The sequence below is a fragment of the Aplidium turbinatum genome, chromosome 16 (assembly GCF_918807975.1).
Source record: "Aplidium turbinatum chromosome 16, kaAplTurb1.1, whole genome shotgun sequence".
Lineage (NCBI taxonomy): Eukaryota > Metazoa > Chordata > Ascidiacea > Aplousobranchia > Polyclinidae > Aplidium > Aplidium turbinatum.
Genome location: NC_137487.1, coordinates 2,429,344 through 2,454,452, shown reverse-complemented (window position 1 = coordinate 2,454,452; position 25,109 = coordinate 2,429,344). Strand labels below are relative to the sequence as shown.

At 36.7% G+C, this 25,109-nt stretch overlaps 1 protein-coding gene across 1 annotated transcript; it reads right to left on the bottom strand.

Annotated features, from left to right (window-relative positions):
- Positions 1-18,267: 18,267 nt before the first annotated feature.
- Positions 18,268-21,954, bottom strand: LOC145785895 (uncharacterized). The gene has a single exon (XM_082597593.1). The coding sequence runs from the start codon at positions 21,952-21,954 to the stop codon at positions 18,268-18,270; it is 3,687 nt and encodes a 1,228-aa protein (XP_082453719.1).
- Between the last annotated feature and the right edge of the window lie 3,155 nt (positions 21,955-25,109).

The window sequence follows — 25,109 nt, the reverse complement described above, 5'->3', positions numbered from 1 at the left end:
GAGAAATGGGATAAGTATATCCAAAATATTCAAGTTTTGTCACTATTTTTTTGCACAATACTGCCCCTAGTGGTGAAAAGAAAAATTAAAATATCTTAAAAACTACTCATTTTATTGTTATGGAACTTGCATGCACCCCCCATTTTCATGGGTAAGAAATTTGATTTTAGCAATACTTTTGCAAAATATTACCACTAGAGGGCGGTAATTCTAATTTTAAACTATTTTCCCATAAAAAGGCAATATTGTTGTATTTCTTGAGCTGTGTAATCTGAAGAATACAATTTCATGACTTATGCACAGCAAAATTTATTCAGTTGTAAAGAAACTGCATGTATGCACTTTGTCAATAAATCCAAACAGGCAATGTGAGTTAGTTAACACTATTTCCGCAAAGGCAGTTTTGCATCTTCATTGTGTTGATAAACGACGTTTTCTAAGATTTGGTATCTTCCTTCGATCTTCCTCCACCACTTGAATATAGTTTTGCAGATTTTTTTTCCTGTTTTGCTAGATGAAGAAAGTCGAATACCAGTTTTACCCCTCTCTCTGCTGAATCATTGCAGACTCTGAGTGCTCTTATGGTACCATTAGCAGAAGCATAGCCATCATCGATTTCCCACTCTTTCGGGTGTTTGACAAAAAAAAAAAACTGTGCAAAAGTTCAAAAAACATTTTGCTGCTGGCATTTGCATAGAAGCACAGTGACAATGAGTTATCTTTAACAATGTGTGGCAGCTCTGGCTTTTCATATCCATTACCAAACCTGTTTGTAACTTGGCCATCGAAAGTTGCATTTAAACGCAGCAGAGTTCCAGCCAAACCTTCCTTTTCATCCATAGTGACTTGTAGCTGTAGTGCACACCAAAGATTATCAAGAATTGGGATAATTTGTAACAACTCAAAGCAGAAAAAAGGGAAGCACTTATAAATTTTGAGAGAGATATGCAAAATTATCAGAGGGGTGATTATAAAGAACTTTTAGACCTGATGGCAGTGTACATTGGAATCAACAGTGGACAGTACAACTTCATGAAATGTGGTGCAGTCCATCGAGCAAGGTGGATTGGAAAGCAGCTCTATTGCTATAAGATAGTAATACTGCAAGACTTTCTACCACAAGGAATCATTTCCAAGTCACAAATACAAAACAGAAAGCGATTTGTTGACTTTTGCACTTTTGTATTTAATAGATGATGGTTCAACTGTCCAATTGCTGCATCAGCACCCCGAGAAGATTTGCAACCAGTAAGTAACATCAAAAGCTATGCCGCAGTAGACAAAACTGTCAGTGTTTTTGCTTTAAAAGCTTTAGGTAGGCACACATGGTATGTAACTGGGGAGCTGATTTCTTTAGCTCTATGGGACGAACAAGTCACTATGGATGAAAAGGAAGCTTTGGCTGGAACTCTGCTGCGTTTAAATGCAAGTTTCGATGGCCAGGTTACAAACAGGTTTGGTAATAGACACAAAAAGCCAGAGCTACCAGACATTGTTAATGATAACTCATTGTCATTGTGCTCCTATGCAAATGCCAGCAGCAAAATGTTTTTTGAACTTTTGCACAGTTTTTTTTTTGTCAAACACCCGAAAGAGTGGGAAATCGATGATGGCTATGCTTCTGCTAATGGTACCATAAGAGCACTCAGAGTCTGCAATGATTCAGCAGAGAGAGGGGTAAAACCGGTGCCCGACTTTCTTCATCTAGCAAAACAGGAAAAAAATCTGCAAAACTATATTCAAGTGGTGGAGGGAGATCGAAGGAAGATACCAAATCTTAAAAAACGTCGTTTATCAACACAATGAAGATGCACAACTGCCTTTGCGGAAATTGTGTTAACTAACTCACATTGCCTGTTTGGATTTATTGACATAGTGCATGCATGCAGTTTCTTTACAATTGAATAAATTTTGTTGTGCATAAGCCATGAAATTGTATTCTTCAGATAGCACAGCTCAAGAAATACAACAATATTGCCTTTTTATGGGAAAATAGTTTAAAATTAGAATTACCGCCCTCTAGTGGTAATATTTTGCAAAAGTATTGCTAAAATCAAATTTCTTACCCATGAAAATGTGGGGTGCATGCAAGTTCCATAACAATAAAATGAGTAGTTTTTAAGATATTTTAATTTTTCTTTTCACCACTAGGGGCAGTATTGTGCAAAAAAAATAGTGACAAAACTTGAATATTTTTGGATATACTTATCCCATTTCTCCAATTTTTTTTTTTAAAACAATTCAGAACATCATAGGGCATCTTTCAAATAAACCCCTAATATTTCAAAACTTATACACTGCCCTCTAGTGGCAAAAAACATGACCAATTTAAAAAAGTGGGCCTCAAAATGGCCTCGGCGGTGGAGGTAAACGTCGATGAAAACTTAAGAAACTTCATATTTATGGTCTACTTATCTAAACACAGTACCACAAAAAAGGTAAACAAAATCCGAGAGGGTCGGGGCGCCTGCAACAACCTACCTCACATAACGTTAATTTAATGTAACATTAATTAAGTTTTGTATTACGTAGACTTTTGCTCAATTCAGTGTATCATGGTAAAGACTACAGCGACCCTCGACAGAACATAATCGTTAAAAACGAATTCAATAATGCTACCTCACAAAAGTTCAGTTTGTGATTTTATTGATATACAAAAATTTAATATTGTAAGAACACTATTTTATTTAGGATCAAAATTTATAGTAATATTTAGGAATATTTAGGAACACATTTGTAACACTGAAGGTGAAGACAGTATAGTTTTCGAAACGTTTGTTTGCTGAACATGAGTTTGGTATCTACATTTTGGACTCTTTATTTTTTGACTGTTTTATGTATTTTAAATGTTAATCAAAATAAAAATGAAGCATCGCAAAAATTACATGCAAGGTTTGTTCAGAATAAATGACCAACAGAGAACTTTGACAACGCATCAATTAAGAGACTGACGACACAGTAGCAGGAAGTTCCAAGTTTTGCGTTGAAATTTGTGTTTGTATTGAAAAGAAAAATTTGGTTGCGTTTTTGTTAGTTCAAGTTGTGGGATGTACAAGCAAAATAATAATATTATTAATTGCATCCCATAAACGTAATGTTTTGAAATAGTTCATCATGAAGACGGAATTCACGCATTCAAAACACTTCCAACAGTGACATTACTTAAAAATACTCACTTGATGAACTTTCAATCACCTCAACAGTCTGTTGTTCTCAACATACTGTAGCAGGTTTTGAAGGTCACCCGATGGCGCCCTGACGCTTTGTGAAAACACTGACAAGCAAAGAATGCAAAATTCAGTTAAGTAATCTTTGAGATGGGCTGAGAGCCGAGTGATAGTTTGTGTGTTGTTTGTCAAATTTGATTCCAACAACTAGCATCCCGTTTTATAACTATTTCCATTAGCGATTAAAATTGTGTAGAGATCAGCTTTGGTCACTGCCGCTCACCACCAATCCCAGACGACGCCCGTGTCCATATGGAAGCAGTGGCATAGCAGCATCATCTACCGCTCTTGAAAATTGATAGAAATTGCCGCTCCCTTACCACAACAACATTTCAAAAGTACAGTAGACTGATGGAAGTTTTCCAGAACATAAAAAACTACTAGTTTTCCAGAATACAAAAACTACAAGTTTTTCAAATAAATTCGGAGACAAAAATACAATGGAAAGAAATCTACTACTGTAATGTAGGTCTGAAATAAGCGAACTCATTGCATACAAGTTAGCATTGCATGCAATTGAAATTCATCATCTAAAGCTATAAGCTAATTAGTTACCTTGAAGATAGGCGTCAAGACAAATACGGATTTGATTCACGCAGGAGTGGATTTACGTAAACAACATTTTGTTGATCTTTAAAGCACATCCAGCGCTGTAGCGTTTGTTTGAAACATGTAGCCTGGATCGACTAGTCGGTTGAGCAAAAGAATTTTTACTACGAGCTATAGCGCAAAAAAATCCGTATTTTTGTTTTAAAATTTGCTCATAATTGTCCCATTGCTCCACTTTGCAGCAGAGTACAAGAATTTATTTTAAATACTGACTATTTTATTCAGTAGACTTATTCAGTATTTATGTTTTCTGTTTTTTGCTGCCCCTATAAACCTGCAGACCTTAGATTTGTCCACAACATCCACTGAGTTGCTACACCACTGACAGAAAATACTCTCAACTGGGGAAATGTGAAGAGACCTTTACAACTGAGACGTTCTTACATGTTTGAAGACGCACATAATCACAATCCTCGCAATTCTCTGTCTTTGGGGTCAAAATCAAAAGTTTAAATTCTGAGAAAAAAAGTCTTGTCATCCTATGCAAGTATGATGTAATTCCAAACTTGATTTGTGACTTTTTGATGTTTGCAAAATAATCAGTTTTTAATTTTCCGCCATCCTGTAAATCCAGCAAAAAGTGTTTGATGAGAATGACGCCATTGCAAAACAATGTCGCGCAGGATTATAGTCTATGTTGTAAGCGCGTTCGTATTGGTCTCAGATCAAATTAAATTGCTTTGTTTGTGAAAGAAGATTAAGCTACCATCCGATGTTTAATTATATGTTCTTCTTCAAAAGAGTTGGCAAAGATAGCTAGAGGCACGGAACAACCAGAGCCTGGTGTGCTATTTTTCATTGTGTTTCATTGTTTGATCAACGAACTATAGCTACGTAATGTCACGTTTTGTTGAATTCTTTGAAAGCAAAATAATCTTAGTGAATAGGTGTTCTTTAATTTTTTTTGTCTAAATTTTAAATTTAGATTTGGCTTATCCATAAGAAGCACATCATAGTTATTTAGCGGTATTCGATAGCGACAAAGTCAGAATTTATACGTTTGCAATTCTGAATTTTTGAAAGACAGGTGTAGCACATAAAATAGTGTAGGATCGATATTTATTACTACGGCCAGTGGCGTACGCAGGATTTTCTCAAAGGAGGCATTCGAATCGATTTTCGAATCGAAATGAAATGAAAACAAAGTAAACTAAAAAATACGCCCATTTGCTAATAATAATCAGTAAGTCATATTGTGTAAGATTGCCATGCTCAGCTTCATTGACGATATTGTTTCAGTTTGCAGCAGCTATAGGTTACTGATATACAATACAATACTCATTTGGATAAATTTTGTATTGAAAACAAACAGTATGATATAACATTCTCGACGCCGCATATAATGCTTTACGTAGACGACATAGTTGACTTACTCAACTCAATGAACCAATTTCAGTGGCATAAGAAGGATTTTTTTATTGGGGGAAGGGGGCATTCGATATAATATGACATTTTTTGATAAATATATATTATATCATTTAATTTTTCTCCATCAAGAGAAGTCCAATGCTACTTTATAGCCTGACCAAGGTTTAAGGTAGTCATAGGCTATCTGCTGGTGAGATATAAACTCTCACGTTTTTTGTGTATGTCACGGTATTTGAAGATTAAGTTATTAAATATGAGAAGCATGATAGTAAGCCTGAACTATCTCGACCGCCCCCAAAAAAATCCACTAGTGAGCCCCTATTTTATAGTAACAATGCCAAAAATATTTGCTGTGAATTCAGATCAAAACGTCAGACTGACTCCACAATCTGTTACTAGGACTCCACCTTTTTCTTCATAACGATGCAAACAGCTATGAAGTTTTACTAAAAAAACTAACAGACCTTACAGGGCCGTTTTCAAAAAATTATTTGGCCCTTGTGCCAACGAAAGAAAAAAGTCTCATAAACTTGCAATTGCATCAATCTTGAAACGCAAAATCTAAAAACAGGAAAAGAAGTGTGACGCAGTGTTTGTCTTAAAAAAAAATCAATAGAAAGAATAAGACGCTGGGTTGAAGACAAAATATTTCAACATAACAAGGTGCTTGAGGTCGGTCAAACAAATTTCACGTTGTGGAGATTCCTACCGACAGTAAATCCCCTAAAAAGATTTGAATTAATAAAATGATCTCGAATGCAAAAGTAGAGTATACCATAGATATCCTTGTCAACACTTCTGGCTTCCAATATCGAACATCTTCGCTGTTTCACTACCATTTAATGTGAGACAAGTCTTCTGCTATCATCCGTTGAAGGACATTTTTCAACAAAGTGAGAGAGTAGTATCATTTCTTCTATAAACTCCAACAAATGAGCGTAGATTTACTGGTTTTTAAAACAATTATTCCAAATGATGATTAACAATACAAAACCCAATGGATGCGGCTCTAAAAGCTGTTTTGTACGAAGCTGTAAGCAATAAAATGTCGAGTTTATAGCAGTATTGTCACGTTTTCTTATTTCAAATAGCCAAAAACTCTGTATCATTTAATTTTATTTGGGTGGGCCCCTAAATAGAGATGTAGAGAAGGCTAAGAAGTGCAAATACAGCCTTACGGGATTTAAGCTAATAAATATTGAACTTTTGTAGCAGTATTTTTATGATTTTTTCATTCTAAATAGCGAAAAAACAATAAGCAAACTGAAATAAATGGGCTCCTAAATAGCTTCCGTTGCTACCCCCTGATCGGGGGATACAGGGGCAGTACGGCCCTGCTACACCAAACCACTTTCAAACAATAACATGTTTGCATTATACAACCACAACAACGCTAAAAAAACAACAGTTTTTGAAAGGGGGAGAAGGCATGGCCGAATGCCATTCTCTTTGCGTGCGCCGCTATCCACTACGCCATGATTTTGGCATTAAAAAAGCAAAACAAATGCACTTCGTTTTCGTGAATATGTATTAATGTAGTTTCAGAGAAGTAAATTGTCTTAAATTTCGGCTATTTACAAATTTTGGTTCAATTCATAGATTTTAAATATTGAAACATTATTTTAGATGAAGTCTCCGGTCGGCTTTACTTCCTTGCGGCAAATATGCTGCTAACCGATACATTGGTCGGTCAAGTTTGCTTGCTTGTTGAATTTCAGAAGTAATATTCAAAATGTTCACCAACTGTCGTGATATTTTGATATTGTTTATTCTTCTTTTGAAGATTGCAATTGGTTTAACTCTTGTTTTTAGTTATTATAATAGAACATGACGCTTATTAGAATTTTTTTGTTGTTGTTTAATTGCATATGGTTGTGATAAAACCTAGGCTACTTTAACATAATGTAAATAAAAGCGTTACTGGCACTTTTACGACGCACAATCTTTTCTTATATTTTTGGTGCTAAGATTTTATTTTGAGTTGTAACAGCAGTCAAATCAAAAGTTTTCAGAAATATTTCAATTCACATTTCATTTAAATTGCTCAAACAATAAATACAGCTTAAACTTCATATCAAAAAGAATATTTCAGTAAGGCATATGCAGCTAATAAGGCCCGGCCAGTAATAAGGCCCACCCCCTGGATCTCCGTTGTTACAAATCTTTTAAACAAAATTGGAAGCTCTGATTGCTGCTATGGTGAATTGAGACTAACTGGTAAAGTTTCACAGCCTAAAGTTGAGAACTTTTTGAGTTACGGAAAGTTGAAGTTTGGAGGGACTGAAAATGAGTGGTTTTATTAATTTTCACATATTTTAGACTGCTCTGCAGTTAACAAGCCGCTTTGACTTCCGTTTTTTTGCATTTTATGTGAAAGATAGGTGCATGCTGATGCAGTAAAACCAATAAATTTGAACTTTTTTCTAATTAAAGCAAGACTGATAACACTGGGGAACAATTTTGAAAAAAATTTTTGTTGACTTTGATTTTGCACTTGATTTAGGCTAATTCTGGTGTGCTGATTTCAAAAATGCCGCCAGTTTTCTTCTATCACGTCAAGTTTTTGCTCTACAGCATACATCCAAAATATGCAACTTTTCACGAGTTTAGCCGTGTTGCTTTTCCATGCGTAATAGTAATGCACAAGCTAATCATATAGGCTAGTAAGTTATATACAAGGAGGGTCAACTGTATTATTAAGCAAAAAAGGCACATGCATCGATTTAGGTCGATGCTATTTCCCCCATTTTTGGTTGGAGGATGCAATCATCCAACGAAACTAGATTAGAATGGTAAAATTGAAATTAGTTGCTTTCCACTGTCAACCATGTAGATAGGCTACTACATGTTTGTTTGTTAGAATACTATATCTTGTATCTTATCTGCGTCTGCTGTTTTTCGTCGTCAGTATCTAAATAACCCGGATTCCATTTGCTATATTTGCGGCAGTTTTACTATTCCTAGCCAAAGAAAAGACGTCAGTGCATTTGTCAAACAAGCCTACTTTGCATATTTTAAAATAAAACTTGGTGATCAACATAAGTCTTGGGCACCACACAAGGTATGCAAGCAGTGTATCGAGAGTTTGCGGATGTAGTTCAACACGTGACAAATTGGCATTCGATATACACATGGTTTGGCGAGAGCCTAAAGATCATTACACAGACTAAACTGTTACTTTTGCTTGGTGCAAACTTCAAGGTATAAAAAGAAAAACAAACGTAAAATTGAGTATCCAAGTCTTCCACCAGCTATACGTCCAGTGCCTCATTCAGCTGAAATCCCAGTCCCAGTTATCGTTCAACCACTTATGCTAGAAGATTTGAATGATGATGAATGTTTTAGTGATGGCAAGCCTAATGATGAAAATTTTGAAATTGAAGATGATTCAGAACGTGGAGTACTCCATCAACATGAGTTGAATGATTTGGCACGAGATTTGGGACTAGGAAAAAAAGCTTCGGAACTCTTAGCATCCAGACTAAATGATAAAAATTTGCTTGGAAAAAGAACGAAGGTATCATACTTTCGATCGAAAGAAAGTGCGTTTTTACCGTACTTTCGAAGGGACGGTAGCTTTGTGACCGAGATCTGACCTTAAACCTGGTGATCCCAATATTCTACATGAGCCACTTGTTGACAGAGAAAAAAGTATTTTCTCACCTCTGCATATAAAGCTCGGCCTAATGAAGCAATTCGTTAAAGCATTGGCAACTGAAAGCAATTGTTTCAAATAGCCTACCTCGTTTTGGCTTTTCCTGGCCTGTCAATACAAAAAAATAAGACTGGTGTATTTGATTGTCCACAAATTCGGCAACTGATCAAAGATGAACGTTTCGGTGGTTCAATGTCAGAATTGGAAGAAAATGCGTGGTTAGCCTATCATTTAAAAACCTTGTCAAGGGACTTCTTGGGAATACACGGGAAGAATCGAAATTGTTCAGAAGCTATCGGAAAGCTACAAAGAACTCGGCTGCAACATGAGCATCAAGATGCATTTTTTGCATAGCCATCTTGATAATTTCCCGGAAAACCTTGGTGCGGTCAGCGATGAGCAAGGAGAAAGATTCCACCAAGATCTGAAGCTGATGGAGGAAAGATATCAGGGAAGATAGCACGACTTGCATATGCTGGCTGACTATTGCTGGAATATTAAGCGAGACTGTCTATAGCTCATGCCAGGAAAAGCTACAAGCGTAAATTTTTGCCCTAAAACTCCCTCTTTATTTGTCCTGCAGAAGCAATGTCCGTTTTAAGGAACAGAATATTGTTGTACAAATGTTTATTTGAAAACCATGGAGTTACTTTCGGTTGCTTGTAGTTCTTAAAACGTTTTACACAATAAACGCAGATGTCTTAAATGTGGTACTTTTTGTGGGTTATGAGACAAAATGGTGGCTGCCTAGCTCAAAAACTTGACGTGATAGAGAAAAACTGATGTCATTTTTGGATTCAGCGCCCGAAAGTTAGTCAAAAACAATTGTTAGATCGAAGTCAACAAAAATTGTGTTCCCTTGTGTAATGATGATCAGACTAGGCTAATTTTGGTAATAAGGCCCATGGGCCCCTGGGGTAACGTTGTGCACTAGGGTGGAGTGAAAAAAACTTTTTATAAAATTTTTATTAACTTGGGGTTGGAAAACTTGCCAATTACTACTAAAACTAATTGTGCAAAATTAGAATGTAATCTGACGAGAGCTTGATCTGCCACCAGCCACTTGAAAATTTACTATTGGGCCATTCCGTGTCAATTCACACAGTCAAGAAATTCAACCTCTTCAATTTTTCTTAAATTTTACACACCTTTTCACTATCTTATATGATGAACACCTGTAAAATTTGAGTGAAATTTATTGAGAAACACGAGAGTTATAAAGCATTTAGTTTGGGGGGTCTGCCGAGGGGGCACAATTTTTTTATTTTTGGCCATGTTGAGGTCCTATTACTGCTTAAGTAAATTAGGCAAGAACCTAACTTTTTTACAGGTGATAATAATTCTGCCAAATATTGAAAAAACAACACCGTTCACATTCCCACTTTAAAAGGTCAAAGGTCATAGACATCCAAATGTGGCCGTTTCCAGCTCTCGGTTAAAATTTTCCCAAATTTTAAAACCTTGCTAAGACCCTATTTTTGATTGGTTTTGGCTGAAATTTAGTAGAAATGTTGTTTACAGGATTTTCTATGAACTTTCAGGGTAAATTTTTACTGGGGTCATGGGTAATCGGGATATTAAAAGGACCTCTTTTTTGCTTTTTGTAATTTTGACCCATGTTTCACATTAAATACCTCCCAACCCCTTTAATATTTTGTACTGAAATTTTCTCAGTTCATAGAGAATCCTGTAAACAACATTTCTACTAAATGTCAGCCAAAACCAATCAAAAATAGGGTCTTGGCACGGTTTTAACATTTTAGAAAATTTTAGCCGAGAGCTGGAAACGGCCACATTTGGATGTCTTTGACGTCTGACCTTTTAGAGTGACAATGTGAACGGTGTTGTGTTTTCAATACTTGTCAGCAGTACTATCACCTGTAAAAAAATTAGGTTCTTACCTAATTTACTTAAGCAGCAATAGGACCTCAAACAAGGCCAAAAATTAAAAAAAATGTGCCCCCTCGGCAGACCCCCCCCCAAACTAAATGCTTTATAACTCTCGTGTTTCTCAATAAATTTCACTCAAATTTTGCAGGTGTTCATCATATAAGATAATGAAAAGGTGTGTAAAATTTAAGAAAAATGGAAGAGGTTGAATTTCTTGACTGTGTGAATTCACACGGAATGGCCCAATGGTAAATTTTCAAGTGGCTGGTGGCAAATCAAGCTCTCGTCAGATTACATTCTAATTTTGCACAACTAGTTTTAGTAGTAATTGGCAAGTTTTCCAACCCCAAGTTAATAAAAATTTTATAAAAATTTTTTTCACTCCACCCTATTGTGCACCCCTGGTTAAGAAAGTGAGGGTTAAAGACTTGAGTGACCTAAACAATTCTTGTTACACCATTAATCCAATTTGTTATTGCAATGGAAATATCATAATTTTAGAATCAAAATACTTTATCATCCCTACCATATCTAAAAACACCATGTCGCCTTTTAAAAAATGGAGCATTGGGCGGGGGAGGGAATAGTTGTCTCTGTGTATTTAATTATTAGTTATGTGCCTGTGTTGTCGATTAGAATTTGTTTTGTGGTGTGGTTATAGTGAAAATACACCTTTTTCATCACTTTTGGTGCTAATTCAAACCGGGCCTTATTCACAACACGTGCATCTAATAAGGCCCGCTTGAGATTTTTTTAATATTTTACAACCCCTTTTACTTAGAAACTTGTTTCATAGATATGTTGCTTAGATAGACCCAAAGTATCCTCATTCCAAGTTTCGTTGAAAATTATGCAGTATTTAGAAAAATATTGAGGTTTGAAAATTAGCGGGCTTTATTAGCTGCAGGTGCCTTATTTGTAAAGTGTGCGTTACTTAAAATGAAAAAAAATATCGATTTGGTTTACAAATCCCTTTATAGTTTTAATATCTTATTTCAAATAGTAATGGAACACACATTTAAAAAAATTATAGATCTCAACTTGATACAGGCTGCGGTAGTGCTTTGTGGATGCTAAAAATTTTTGTAACCCTCTTCGGTCTATAATAATAAATTTAAAATTTCAACCTTCTAAGTCAGTGGTTCCCAACCGGGGTGGCGCGGCACCCTGGGGTGCCAATTGCATTGCTCAAGGGTGCCGCGAGATATTGCAATACTGTGGCCCATTCTTTATTTTCGTCCGCCCCGTTAGCTCAGTGATTACGCGCCAGGCTCAAGAACACGTGGCGCAAGTTTGACTCTCGGGGTGTGCGCTTGAGCAATGTAGGCTACGTTAAGGACAGCTCTCCATTCGGCCGCACCTAGTGAATGGAATAATTCCCCGGCAACAACAATCGAAAACTTCACTCTGTCAATCTCGGTAACCGGCCTTCGTCAAGAGCCTCTACAAGTATGCGAAACTTGCGCTTTTTCTACAGTTTTCCACGTCATACCTATGTGAGAGTGGATTTTCCGTATTAACGAACATACAAATTAAAAGAACGAGATCGACTGCTTAATGCTTATAGTCGAGGAAGAAATGCTGGTGGCTTTATCGAATGTGTCCCCAGATATTAAGGGACTTTGTGCAAGAAGTCAAGCCCAAATTTCACACTGACTTTTGAATAAATACATTTATTTACGTGCGCTATACTGTACAACTAATTCTGTGTTATTTCATACAGCTATTTGAAATACAGAAACCTCATAAAATTGATCCAGTTTTGCCAGGGTGCCGCAAACTATTTATCTCTTTGATTAGGGTGCCACAAGGTTAAAAAGGTTGGGAACCACTGTTCTAAGTCAATCACACTGTGCAGGTCATTGCGCAAGGGGGAAAGTCATTTTTATCGGCAAATATATTTCAATAAACATAATTCGTTGCATTGTTTTCAATCGTAATTGTCAGAAGTATGTATTCATGCAGACGACATTTGTGCCAAGAACTTACCCATTGACTCCAACCTTTGCTTTTTGACCGCTAATCATGTTTATGTACGTGCGGTATAAAATATAACCACACTAATTAATTTCGATCACGCAGCGCTTCGGTGGTATTCAACCAAACATAAACTGTCAACTTAATAGTCTTATGATGACAATAAGAAAGGAAAAACCACGCCAATAAAGATGAAGGTTTTACCAAGATGTTTACATGTTTTGATCAGCCCCACCAATCTATAACAATCGCTTTTTATTTCGCTCCGTCAAGAATACCTTTATTTGCATTGAAAATAGTTTTTACGAAAGCAAAGCCATATTAAAGTGAACCAATAACAAAACTACAGGATATCACTGTCCAAAGGAATGAAGACATGATTGTGAAGGTTGTTTGTGGTAGCTGAAACCAACCAAAGCAGCACTATTGACATATGCTAAAATCGCTTGGTTGAGTAATCCGGCCAATGCAAAATGTAATCTTTGTTGTCAAAGAAATATGTAAACAAGAATATGAGATTGTGGTTACTTTCCGTTTATCTATCATGCAAAAATGGTGTAACACACAAACATTTGACAGATTTTTCAAATTTCCACCTAGTCCACAGGTACCACATGGCACAGAATGAAAACGAAAATGTGATTTCTTGCTTGATGAGAAGAATATCTATCGGCATCGTCATAAACGTGCAAAAACCGATGACAGGCGATATTTCAATTCATGCAGGTCTCTAGATCTAACAGATGCCGCTGATTGATGTATATGTAGTGTGCTAGCAGACCGGGTGAAGTTCGAGTTTCAGAGATCAGTGTTGAGTCTTCTTGTTGAAACTTGCATTTACGACTTCGACATGTAGCAAGAGCGCTCTTCCTGGCGTTCAGGACTGAAAGATATTTTTACGAATAGAATATCTGAATATTTAGCAACAATTTGAGCAACGTATTTCAGGACTGTTCTGCATTCAGCGGCACCTAATGAATGGAATAATTCCCCGGCAACAACATTTCAACAATCGGAAAAACTTCACTCTGCCAATCTCGCTAACCGGCCCTGCGTCAAAAGCCTCTACAAAGATGCGAAACTACCAGGAATAACCAATCAAGGCTTTGTCAGTCCTAGGATAGAGATTCAAAACCAAACCAACCAAACCAAACCAAAACTGTGGTGAGGTTCTCTGAAGCAAGCCAAGAAAAATTCAGTTTTATATTTAGATTGTGTTAATACAACATCACTTTTGGGGAAAGGTCAAATGACTAATTCTGACTACGTGGAAATAATTATACTTGCACATGCAACGTGAAACAGATTTGCTAATATTGTCTTTGATAAAGACGTGGACACTTACAGCACTCAAAGTTAACTTAATAACGACAGTATGGTTGTCATTCAATGTCAGCTGCGTGTGTGAAAGGTCAGTGGGCCTAGCAGTTCTACAAAAAAAGCTTTGAGGGCCAACACAGTTTCAATAAATCAAAAATTAAAAAAAGTGGGCAATGAAACAAATGATGTTTGACGATGAAAGTAGTTCAGTGGAAGGTCTGGGAACGCTGTTCTCAGAACATTTTGTTAAGTTTTACTTTTATTTGGTCTCTTTCTGTGCATTTTGAAGTCAAATAATGCAATAATGTTTATTTTGTTCAAGACGCACACTTTGTATTTGACCAAATTCAAACTTGCTTTTTTAAAAGTTTATGTTGCAAAGCTTGGTTTAAAATTGAAGTAAGTTTCAGATATTTTTTCATGACCTTGAAAAAAAAGTTAATTAAGAACTAAGGTTAAAATGTGACATCTCGTAAAGCTTTGAAGGCTAGAGCGACATAACGTTTATCACATCGCGTGGAAACCAGTCAGAGCATTTTATTGGGTTTATTTTTTCAAAGTATAAAGTTTGATGACAATAAAGTTGATTGATTTTGCTACCTGACCTGTTTCACCTCTAACTACCCTGCAAACGTAACGACATTCCACTGTACAATATTTTCATGAAATCATCCTTTTCCTATCTAACCATTTATACATCTTTTGAGGTTTCGAGGTTAGAAGAATGCTTTGCCACTGCAAAGTTGTCTTCGTCTATTTTGAAGATATTTTGTGAAGTTTTATAGATGATACGCCTTTCAAGAGTTTTGATTTACATATTGAAAGTATTTAAATTCATAAAAAGGCTAATACAGTACAGCAGATTTTATTGTTTGTTGTGACGTAAACATGATGACACCAGCCATGCCGCTATCATGATCAGTTTCGTTATCAATCACATTCCATGCTTAGCCTACTTTTAAACCGGATAATTCTACTTGTGTTTATTCAGTTGGAGAACCTTACAAATAGTAACATAGTGTTTAAAGCCGTAAAAAGAATGATAGCAACATCTACTCCATGGATAGAAGCCACCGAGCTTGGTATGGAAATGTGTTTGCAAATGAAGAATGTGCCTATAAAAGTGCCAAAGTTACATTTTTCTCAATTGGAGTTATCGTTGGAAAACTGCTTTTGGCTGTCACCTAAATGTTGTAGCAAAATTTCAGGACGACAAAAGTGCCGAAGTCCACTTTGGAATGTCACAGATGTCACAATATGCAAAACTGTTCTTTTTAAAAGTAACTTTATCCTCTCTCAAGTTTAAGAACTTTGGGAATTTTGGACTTCGGTTTTGTAGCAATAAATATGTGAACAACCACTGAAGATAAAAGTGCTATTATTCGGTTGTAAGAAAATTTAGTTAAATAACTAATAAAAATAACTAAAATAAATAACTAATCAAATGCCAGATCTTTGTAGCAAACGTTTGGACCAATTGTAGGCTATCTCTAGTTTCTTTAAGAATAAACTGAAAACTGCAATCACTGCACTTAGGACTTTTTGGTGACTAGCTTTGGTTGCCTAGAATTAATCTTAGACAACATAAGAGTGAAAAAAATATTTGAATCAATTTTAAGATATTAACGTCTACCCTTTAAAGTAGGGTAGTGCGGGCAAGACTAGTCACATTTTGGTATTATTGTGTATATCTTCACATAAAGTTAAAAATGTTTCAATTTTTAGTGTTAAACAGTTGTACTAAGGCTTCCTTACACAAGATATCATAAAAAAAGTGAAATTTATTTTTAAGTTATGTTAATACAACATCATTTTTACGACAGAGTCAAATGACTGGTTTTGCCCCTAAATAAGGGTAAAACAGGTCAGTGTTTTTTTTGATGAAAGAAAGAGTATATTTACACATACAAAGTGCAGTTACACATACAAAGTGCACTACTGCAGCACATTTGTTCAGAACAGACATCAGCAAATATGCTGGATTCTATTTTATGACATTATTTGTTCAATTACTGTGCCGAGTAACCATGGTTCTTCTGGACGACAAAACAAACTGAGCAAGGAAGATTATGACAAAATTTGCCATTTTGTTCACTAACAATGAGGTCCACATGGTACATTACAGTTGTCAAATGTTATAACAATTGCTTTGTGAACAATTGATAGAAACACAATCAAAAATACACTTCAAACGTTTTCTAGTAGCCTATAGTTCAATATTGTTACATTTTTTTTAAATCTTTCATTTGTGATTTTTTGCGTTTTTGTCCATACTTTGACGCACACTTTTTATAAAAAAACATTGAAAACCATTGATAAATTTTGCATGGTAGACTTACCATATCTTAGTGAATAAGTGGACAAAATTAATTTCAGTGCAAATTTTCACTGGGGTCATGGGCAACCAAGATATTAAAAGGACCCTACTTTTTGCATTTTTTTCATTTTGACCCACGTTTCACATTAAATAAACTCCCAAACCCTTTAATATTTTGTACTGATATTTTCTCAGTTCATCGAGAATCTTATAAACAACATTTCTACCAAATTTCAGCCAAAACCAATCAAAATTGGAGTCTTGGCAAGGTTTTAAAATTTTGGAAAATCTTAGCCGAGAGCTGGAAACGGCCAACTTTAGATGTCTATGACCTTTTAGAGTGACAATGTAAACGATGTTGTTTTTTCAATATTTGGCAGAAGTACTATCACCTGTAAAAAATTTGGGTTGTTACCTAATTTTGTTTAGCAGTGATAGGGGCTCAAACATGGCCAAAAATCAAAAAAAATCGTGCCCCCTTGGCAGACCCACCCCCCAAACTAAATGCTTCGCTCACACTAGGATAAGCTGATTTTTGATTTAATAGGCAAATAATACCCTATGAACCAAATGCTAAATTCTTTGGTTAAAGAATTTAGCATTTTCACCAATTGAGGCAAAAATTTGGCACAGCACTTCATGACTGACTTGTGTTGCCCCACCCAAAATAGACATGACTGAACAAAAATAAATACCCAATAAAACTAATTTCCAAGGAAGAACTACAAGATGAGTAGTTTTGAGACAAAGTACAATAATTGTAATTTCGTTTAAACTAGAAAGTCTTGGTTTAATTAACAATTTTCATAGTGTAATGCTCTGTTTAGTCGAAACCACAAAAAAAAAGTTAGTCCAAAATATGAAGGTAAAATTTTACACCAACTTACGTTTCGCAACCTAGACCGAGACAGCAAGCAAAAACTGCACAGCAGTTGCTGTTGTCGGATCACAAAAGAACCACTAAGTGCTCTAAAGCATTTTTTGAGTGTATTATTTCCAAAAAAAAAGTTATGCTTGATTAAAATCAAACTGACCGGTTTTACCCGACGACTTGTTTTGCCCCGAACTACCCCTACGTGTTAATTTGAAGAGAAAGAGACATTATTTATGGTCTCTGTTAAAGAAGGACCTTTAGTGCAGACTAGCACACGTTAAAATTATTTGGATTTGAACAGTCAATTCATAGAACTCACGACACGATACATCTTCTTGTCCACCATACTATACTTCCAAGTTTGATTAACTAATGAATTGATAGATTTGTAACGTCCGCTTTGTCTATTTGATTGCTACGTTACAGTGACGTATTTTGTTTGTCGTTGACCTTCGCTCTATTGAACTGCCTGGTCAGTTTCTTCTGTCTAGATTGCTTCCAACAACACGACACATGAATTTGAATTGGTTTTCACGTGTTCTTTTAATGTGCGTTTTTAGACAATCTTTTAAACACAGGTAACTTTGAGATTTCTTAATTTGCGACCGTCCAGAGAAAAGCAATTTTGTAGAATGAAACAAATCGATTTACAGTACAATTTACGAATTCCCTTTCTCAAGGATTGACAATTATTGAAAAACGAATAGGTCATAATGGTTGTATAATTCAATGAAAACTGACGTTGTATCGTCGACTAATAAGTTACTGATTTAACGAAAACAGACCACAGGTGCCAAACGCATATGCGAAAGAGGCCAAACAATATAAAAGAGAAACAAAAACAGGTGGCTTTTTTAGTACAGTGGTCGGCAAAAGAGAAAAAATCCAAATATTAACAAACGAGTCACAAATGAACGCAGAGGGCTTAACTTAAGAAAATTGGCAGTAACATTCCCTCCCCTTTAAGGCCTCGTACATTTGTTCAAATACACAGGTATAAACAACATGAGAAAACAAAATCAGCACAAATTTACATTGGTTTTGCAGGAACGATCAAGCATAACTTTTGAATTGGTCTGACAATCAAGGACTGTTTAGTTTGAACGCTAACGCTACGGACAATGCCATTTTTGTCGGGAAACGTTTGAATTACGCGACCCATGAGCCAATTGTTTCGGGGTGTGTTATCTGCGATTAAAACTATGTCCCCCACAGTCAGATTAGGAGATTTTTTGGTCCACCTTTGTTTTTGCTGGAGCAAAGGTAAGTACTCTTTTACCCACCGTGTCCAAAAGACGTCGGCCATGTATTGGACTTGTCTCCAGCGTTTTCGAGAGTAAAGCTCTTTTTTGTTTGTGAATGAGCCTGGAGGAAGGTTTATTTGCTGTTTTAGAAGAAGCAAATGGTTCGGTGTGAGAGCCTCCATGTCATTAGGATCGTCTGACGATTTTGTAAGTGGACGACTGTTAATAATGTTTTCTACTTCACACATGAAGGTAGTCAGCGTTTCATCTGTTAAAGTTTGGCCTTTACAGATAGCTGATAAGATTTTCCTAATGGATCTGATTTGTCTTTCCCACACACCTCCATGATGGGATGCACTTGGAGAGTTAAAGATCCACTTGATGCTTTTCTGTGTTAAAGCATCTTCGATTTGACTGTTGTTCCATGATTTGATGGCTTCTCTCATTTCTCGTTCACCACCAACAAAGTTTGAACCATTGTCAGATCTAATTTCTTCTACTTGCCCTCTTCTTGCGATGAATCGTCGTAGAGCGAGTATAAAAGATGAAGTGTCAAGAGAGTTTGCGATTTCAATGTGTACGGCTCTTATTACAAGGCAAGTAAAAATGACACCGTATCTTTTATGTTCTGTTCTACCCTTTTTAATAATAAATGGGCCAAAATAGTCTACACCAACATAGGTGAATGGAGGTTTGTCTGGTGTCAATCTGTTTTTAGGAAGATCAGCCATTTTTTGTGTGCTGAGTTTTCCGCTTCTTTTGCGGCAATCAACACATTTGGATAAAACCTTGCGGACTGCTGAATTGGCTTTTATAATCCATAGATTTTCGCGCAGGGCAGACAGGACGTGTTCCCTGCCACTGTGACCAAATGTGTCGTGCGTTTCTTGAATGATGAGAGGAACTATTTGGGAGCGATTTGGAAGGATAATTTGATGTTTTGCATCGTGTTTGAGAGGTGCAGCTTTGATGCGGCCACCAATTCTTAGTAAATTGTTTTCTAAGAAAGGGTCGAATTTTATTAAGCTACTGCAGTTGTTTAATGGCTTTTGTGCTTTCAGTTGGCTGATTTCGTTGGCAAAGTGTTTTGACTGAACAAAGGTAAAAATAAAGTCTTGTGCCTTTGTGAGCTCATCTGGAGACAAGCAAAGATTGTGTGCTGGGGCATTTTGTTTATTTGCAAGGTTAGTCAGTCTTAAAGTCAGAAATTTATGCTTACAACGGAAAAGCCAAGCAACGATTCTTTTCAGCTTGTACCAAGAAGAATACTTACCCAAAAGATCTTCCAGAAAGTGGGATTCGCTTTGGGTTGCAAAACACGTTTGCTTTGGTTGTTTAATTTCTGGGTCATTGTCCACGACTTCGAGAAATTTTGGTTGCTTAGGCCATTGAGATTGTGGTTTCCATAGAAATTCAGGGCCGTTTTTCCATTGATTGCATTGAAGAAAGTTTGGAATTGAGAGACCCCTTGAAGCATGATCAGCAGGATTACATTTAGTGGGAACGTATCTCCATTGGGAAATTGTTGAAGCATCTTTAATCTGTTGAACTCGATTTGAGACGAAGGTATGAAACGCTTTGTTTGAGTTGTTGAGATAGCGCAAGACAGTTGTGCTGTCGGTCCAAAAAATTGACTCTTTATTAAGATAAGATGCCTTTAACTCTCTTTGTAGTATTTTTTCAGAGCTAATTGAGATTGTAGCAGCTGATAACTCCAATCGAGGAATCGTCATTGCCTTCATTGGTGCAAGTCGAGTTTTTCCCAATAATAAGCAACAGTGAATACTGTTTGTTGTGTCGACTAGCCTGAGGTAAGAAGCAGCCCCATAGGCTTCTTCCGATGCATCTGAGAAATGGTGAACTTGGGCGTCTTCGACAGCACCAAATTTTAAAGGCTTATAACACCTTGGAACGTTAAATGATTCGAGCATTGGCTGAAGTTCTAGCCATTTTGTCCATGTGGTTAACTCTGGTTGTGGAATAGGCTCATCCCAATCTAATTTCAGTTTACAGAGCTTTTGAGAAAGCACCTTCAGTGGTTGTACAACAGCAGCACCAAGACCAAGGGGGTCGTATATAGAATTGATTACTGAAAGAATGCCTCGACGTGAAGCTGGTTTAACCTTTTTCTTTATTTTGAACCGTATGGTATCGTTTTCCACGTTCCAATAAAGTCCAAGAGCTCTTTCAGCAGGTAGGTCATCTCGAGAGAGATCCATATCCATAATTGACTTGCAGCGCTCTGACTTTGGAATTGATTGGATCACTTCTCGGTCATTGCTTATCCATTTTAAAATGCGAAAGCCTCCCTTGGCCAGTAGCTCACGAAGTTCCCTTACCAATTTAACTGCTTCTGAAACATTTGCTGTTGAAGCCAAGCAATCGTCTACGTAGAAAGACTCTTTTACTGTATCTACAGTAATTGCACTGAAAAGAGATGAGTTGTCCTCAGCTGTGCGTTTTAAAGCAAAGTTTGCACAACTTGGGGAGCAGACAGTGCCAAATATATACACGTTCATTCGGTATTCTTGTAGGGGCGCTTCTAGATTCCCATCTTTCCACCATAAGAATCGGAATTGATCACGGTCTTGTTGAGGAACCTTTACTTGGTGAAACATAGACTGTATGTCTCCTTGAATAGCAATTGTTTCACGGCGGAAACGAAGAAGAACGCCGACCAGGTTATTTGTGATGTCTGGGCCTTGTAATAGAGTATCATTGAGACAGATACCTTTGTATTTGGCAGAGCAATCAAATACTACTCTGAGTTTCTCAGGTTTTTCTGGATGATATACACCATGATGTGGAATATACCAAGTTTTTCCATGTATTCCAGGGACATCGCTAACGTTTTCGGCGTATTGATTCATGATCATGTCATCAACAGACCTTTTATAGTCCATGTAGAAATTAGCGTCCCTTTCAAACTTTCGTTTCAAGCAATTAATTCTTTGGAGAGCTTGAGATTTGTTAAAGGGTAATTTTAGGTCCGGATTTCGAACGGGCAAGTCGATTTGGTAGTGCGAGTCTTCCAAAAGTTTGATACTAGAGTTAACAGATTTCATGAATTGAGCTTGTTGAACAGATAATTCGGGTTTACAGTTAACAATTGAGTCAACAGCGTCAAAGCACATGTCGCACATTGGATGGGTAGAAGTTTTGGTAAAGAAATTTTTAGTTTTGCTTTGATCCTGTTTGTTGTTAGGACAATTCACTAGCCAACCAACGGCCGTTTTGATGGCATAATAGCCACCTTTTGCTTGTATTACTTCTTGCGGTTGGAGAACGTACGGATTGTCATTGCCGATAAGAAGTCCTACCTCTGCGTCAACATCGGGAATCGAGATGTTTGCAAATTCTGGAAAGTGTTTAGTGTCTTCTAGGGTAGGAATATCTGTATTTGAAACAGGAATTTGAAAAGTGGAGTAAAGAGAGCTTAGAGAAATGTATTTGTTTTCGTCAAAATCTGACATTTCGACATTTGTGACCACCTTTACCTTGTTACGTTTGCCAGTGTTGTTTAGCGTGATGGTACAAATATTAGTTTCTTGACAGTCGGCAATTTGCAACTTTTCTATCAATCATTTGTTATGAAAGATGTTGTACTTCCACTGTCCAAAAACGCTTGTGTAGTGATAGTTTGATTACTTCCTTGCAGGCGAACCTTTACTGGGATTATGGGAAGCAGACTGCGAGAATTTGTTCGTGTGTTGACAAACCCATTGCGTATTGCTTGTGTAGGTTGATTGATATTAATTTTTTGAGTTGTGTCTTTAGGTGTGATATTTGTGGTGATTTGTGTTGCATCTGGGGGATGCAAGAGAGTAGTGTGGCGTTCAGTGCATCCTAGTTTTATGCAAGGGTCCTTCCTTTTACATTGATATGCCCAGTGACCAGCATTTAAACAGCACTTGCAGAGTTTGTTGTCGATTACAAATTTAAGCCTTTGGTCAATATTCATCATTCGAAATTGTTTGCATTGATTGAGAAAATGTTTATCTCTGCACAGATGGCATGTCCTTTCATGGTTCGACGATTTTATTTGCGTTGCAAAGGTTACGCTGCTCCTACGTTTGGAGTTGGAATCATCGAATTGTTTTTTAGTAGATTTTAGAATATCGCATGCCAAATTGGTCGTTTCTCTCGTTTTGCGCGAGACGTACCGTGAGAGATCTGAAAGGCTTATTTCTTGATTTCTTTCATGCAAAATTACGTCAACTTCGCGTAACCAGCTAGAATACCAGCCACTTGGCAAGCGTCTTATTATTTTTGTTATGGTATCCATGTTGTCCATTTTCTGTAAGTAATTCATGCCAGACAAAGTACATATGCAGGAAGTTAGTTCCGAAGAGAACTTGATTAGAGAATCCTTGTTAGAATTTTGAAGAGATGGGCCGTTTATGACGGAATCAACACATGCGCGAGCTATTTGAAATTTTTGACCGAAGGTTTGTTGTAGCAAAGCTCTTGCTTTTGTGTAACCTTCGTGGGGAAGCATGTATTGACACCCTTTTACCAAAGTGTGCGCAGAGCCTTTGGTGTATTGCAACAGATAAAAAAGTTTACGTTTAGGCTCTGTGAAATTACAATCAATTAACGTATCAAATGCGTCTATAAAACCACAGTATTCAGCAGAATTTCCATCAAAGATTGGGGGTTCTACAGACAACAGTGGGGACGGGTTGATAGTAATATTTGGAATTTGTTTCGAGTTTACTGATTGATTATTGTTTATTTGATTTAGTACAGGGGTCTGGGCATACGACGTACTCGGCTCATGTCTCACAAACGATTTATTTGTTACTGTTTGTGAAGGATTAATTTTGTTTGAAACGACAATAGATTCGTGAATGTTAGACCTGGCTTCTACGCCACTCAACGTTAATTGGGATAACATAGGATACACAGAATTATTGTTTACATTAGTTGCTAAATTCGATTGAAATTGTCCGTTTATATCAACATTGTCTTTAGACATTTTATAGCGCTCACCAGCATCTTCTTCCGATTCTTCCGAAAGTTGGGCAATTGTCTCTTGGAGCTCTGCCTTTAGTTTAGCTTCCTGGACTTGTTGCAGGAATTTTCTTTCTTGTTCTTCACGTAGCTGACTTTGTTTTAGGACCATTGTTTCAAATTCTGCCCTTGCTTTCGCTTGCTCTTGTTCCAACTCGCAGATCCTTTTTTGTGATTCCAATCGAGCTAATATTACCGCCTTCTTAATTTTAGCGCTCATTGTAGAGGAGCGGCTTTTGCTGGAAACTTTGCTGGTGCTGTCGCTTGGGTGCAGACTGCCATTTTCTGCTTGGTAGAGCATTTTTGATTGTGATCTTGTTGTCACCTTTGATGTTTGGGGTTCTGGATTTGTTGATTCTTCGGCATTTGATTTATCTGCCACGTCTGTCTCCTTTACAGAATTTGTTGCCATTTTCTTGACATTCAACTTCGCTCACTGTCAACAACGACGACTTTCTTGATTGAAATGTCTAAAAACTGAATGTAACGTCCGCTTTGTCTATTTGATTGCTACGTTACAGTGACGTATTTTGTTTGTCGTTGACCTTCGCTCTATTGAACTGCCTGGTCAGTTTCTTCTGTCTAGATTGCTTCCAACAACACGACACATGAATTTGAATTGGTTTTCACGTGTTCTTTTAATGTGCGTTTTTAGACAATCTTTTAAACACAGGTAACTTTGAGATTTCTTAATTTGCGACCGTCCAGAGAAAAGCAATTTTGTAGAATGAAACAAATCGATTTACAGTACAATTTACGAATTCCCTTTCTCAAGGATTGACAATTATTGAAAAACGAATAGGTCATAATGGTTGTATAATTCAATGAAAACTGACGTTGTATCGTCGACTAATAAGTTACTGATTTAACGAAAACAGACCACAGGTGCCAAACGCATATGCGAAAGAGGCCAAACAATATAAAAGAGAAACAAAAACAGGTGGCTTTTTTAGTACAGTGGTCGGCAAAAGAGAAAAAATCCAAATATTAACAAACGAGTCACAAATGAACGCAGAGGGCTTAACTTAAGAAAATTGGCAGTAACAAGATTTACAAGTCTTTCTAGTATTATTTACTTGTTTCTGTTTCTTGCTTTAGCCATCATAAAGTAACACACTGTTCACTTCAAACTCTGTTATTTATAATGAATACAAAGGACACAGCTTGATTAAACGAGGGCGAAGCATGAATGCAAAAAAATTAATTGAATCGTCACAAACGAAATAATGAAGAATCATGTTGGCCACGTAATGGAATTTTACAGAGTAGCCTAGGTATAATCCACTGCACGACCAACATGATTTGCAAAACAGATTGCAGAACGCGTTTTCGGCTCTTAAAGCCTCATCAGTACAATTGTGGATTGCGAAAAGTAGTTTAAAAAGTATGAAATACATTAAAACTATTCAAAGGCGTGTTTAAATTCTAACAACAAGAAAGATCTTTCCACCATACTAAAAAACTTGGAAGTATAGTATGGTGGACAAGAAAATGTATTACGTCGTGAGTTCTATGAATTGACTGTTCAAATCCAAATAATTTTAACATGTGTTAGTTTGCACTAAAAGTCCTTCTTTAACAGAGACCATAAATAATGTCTCTTTCTCTTCAAATT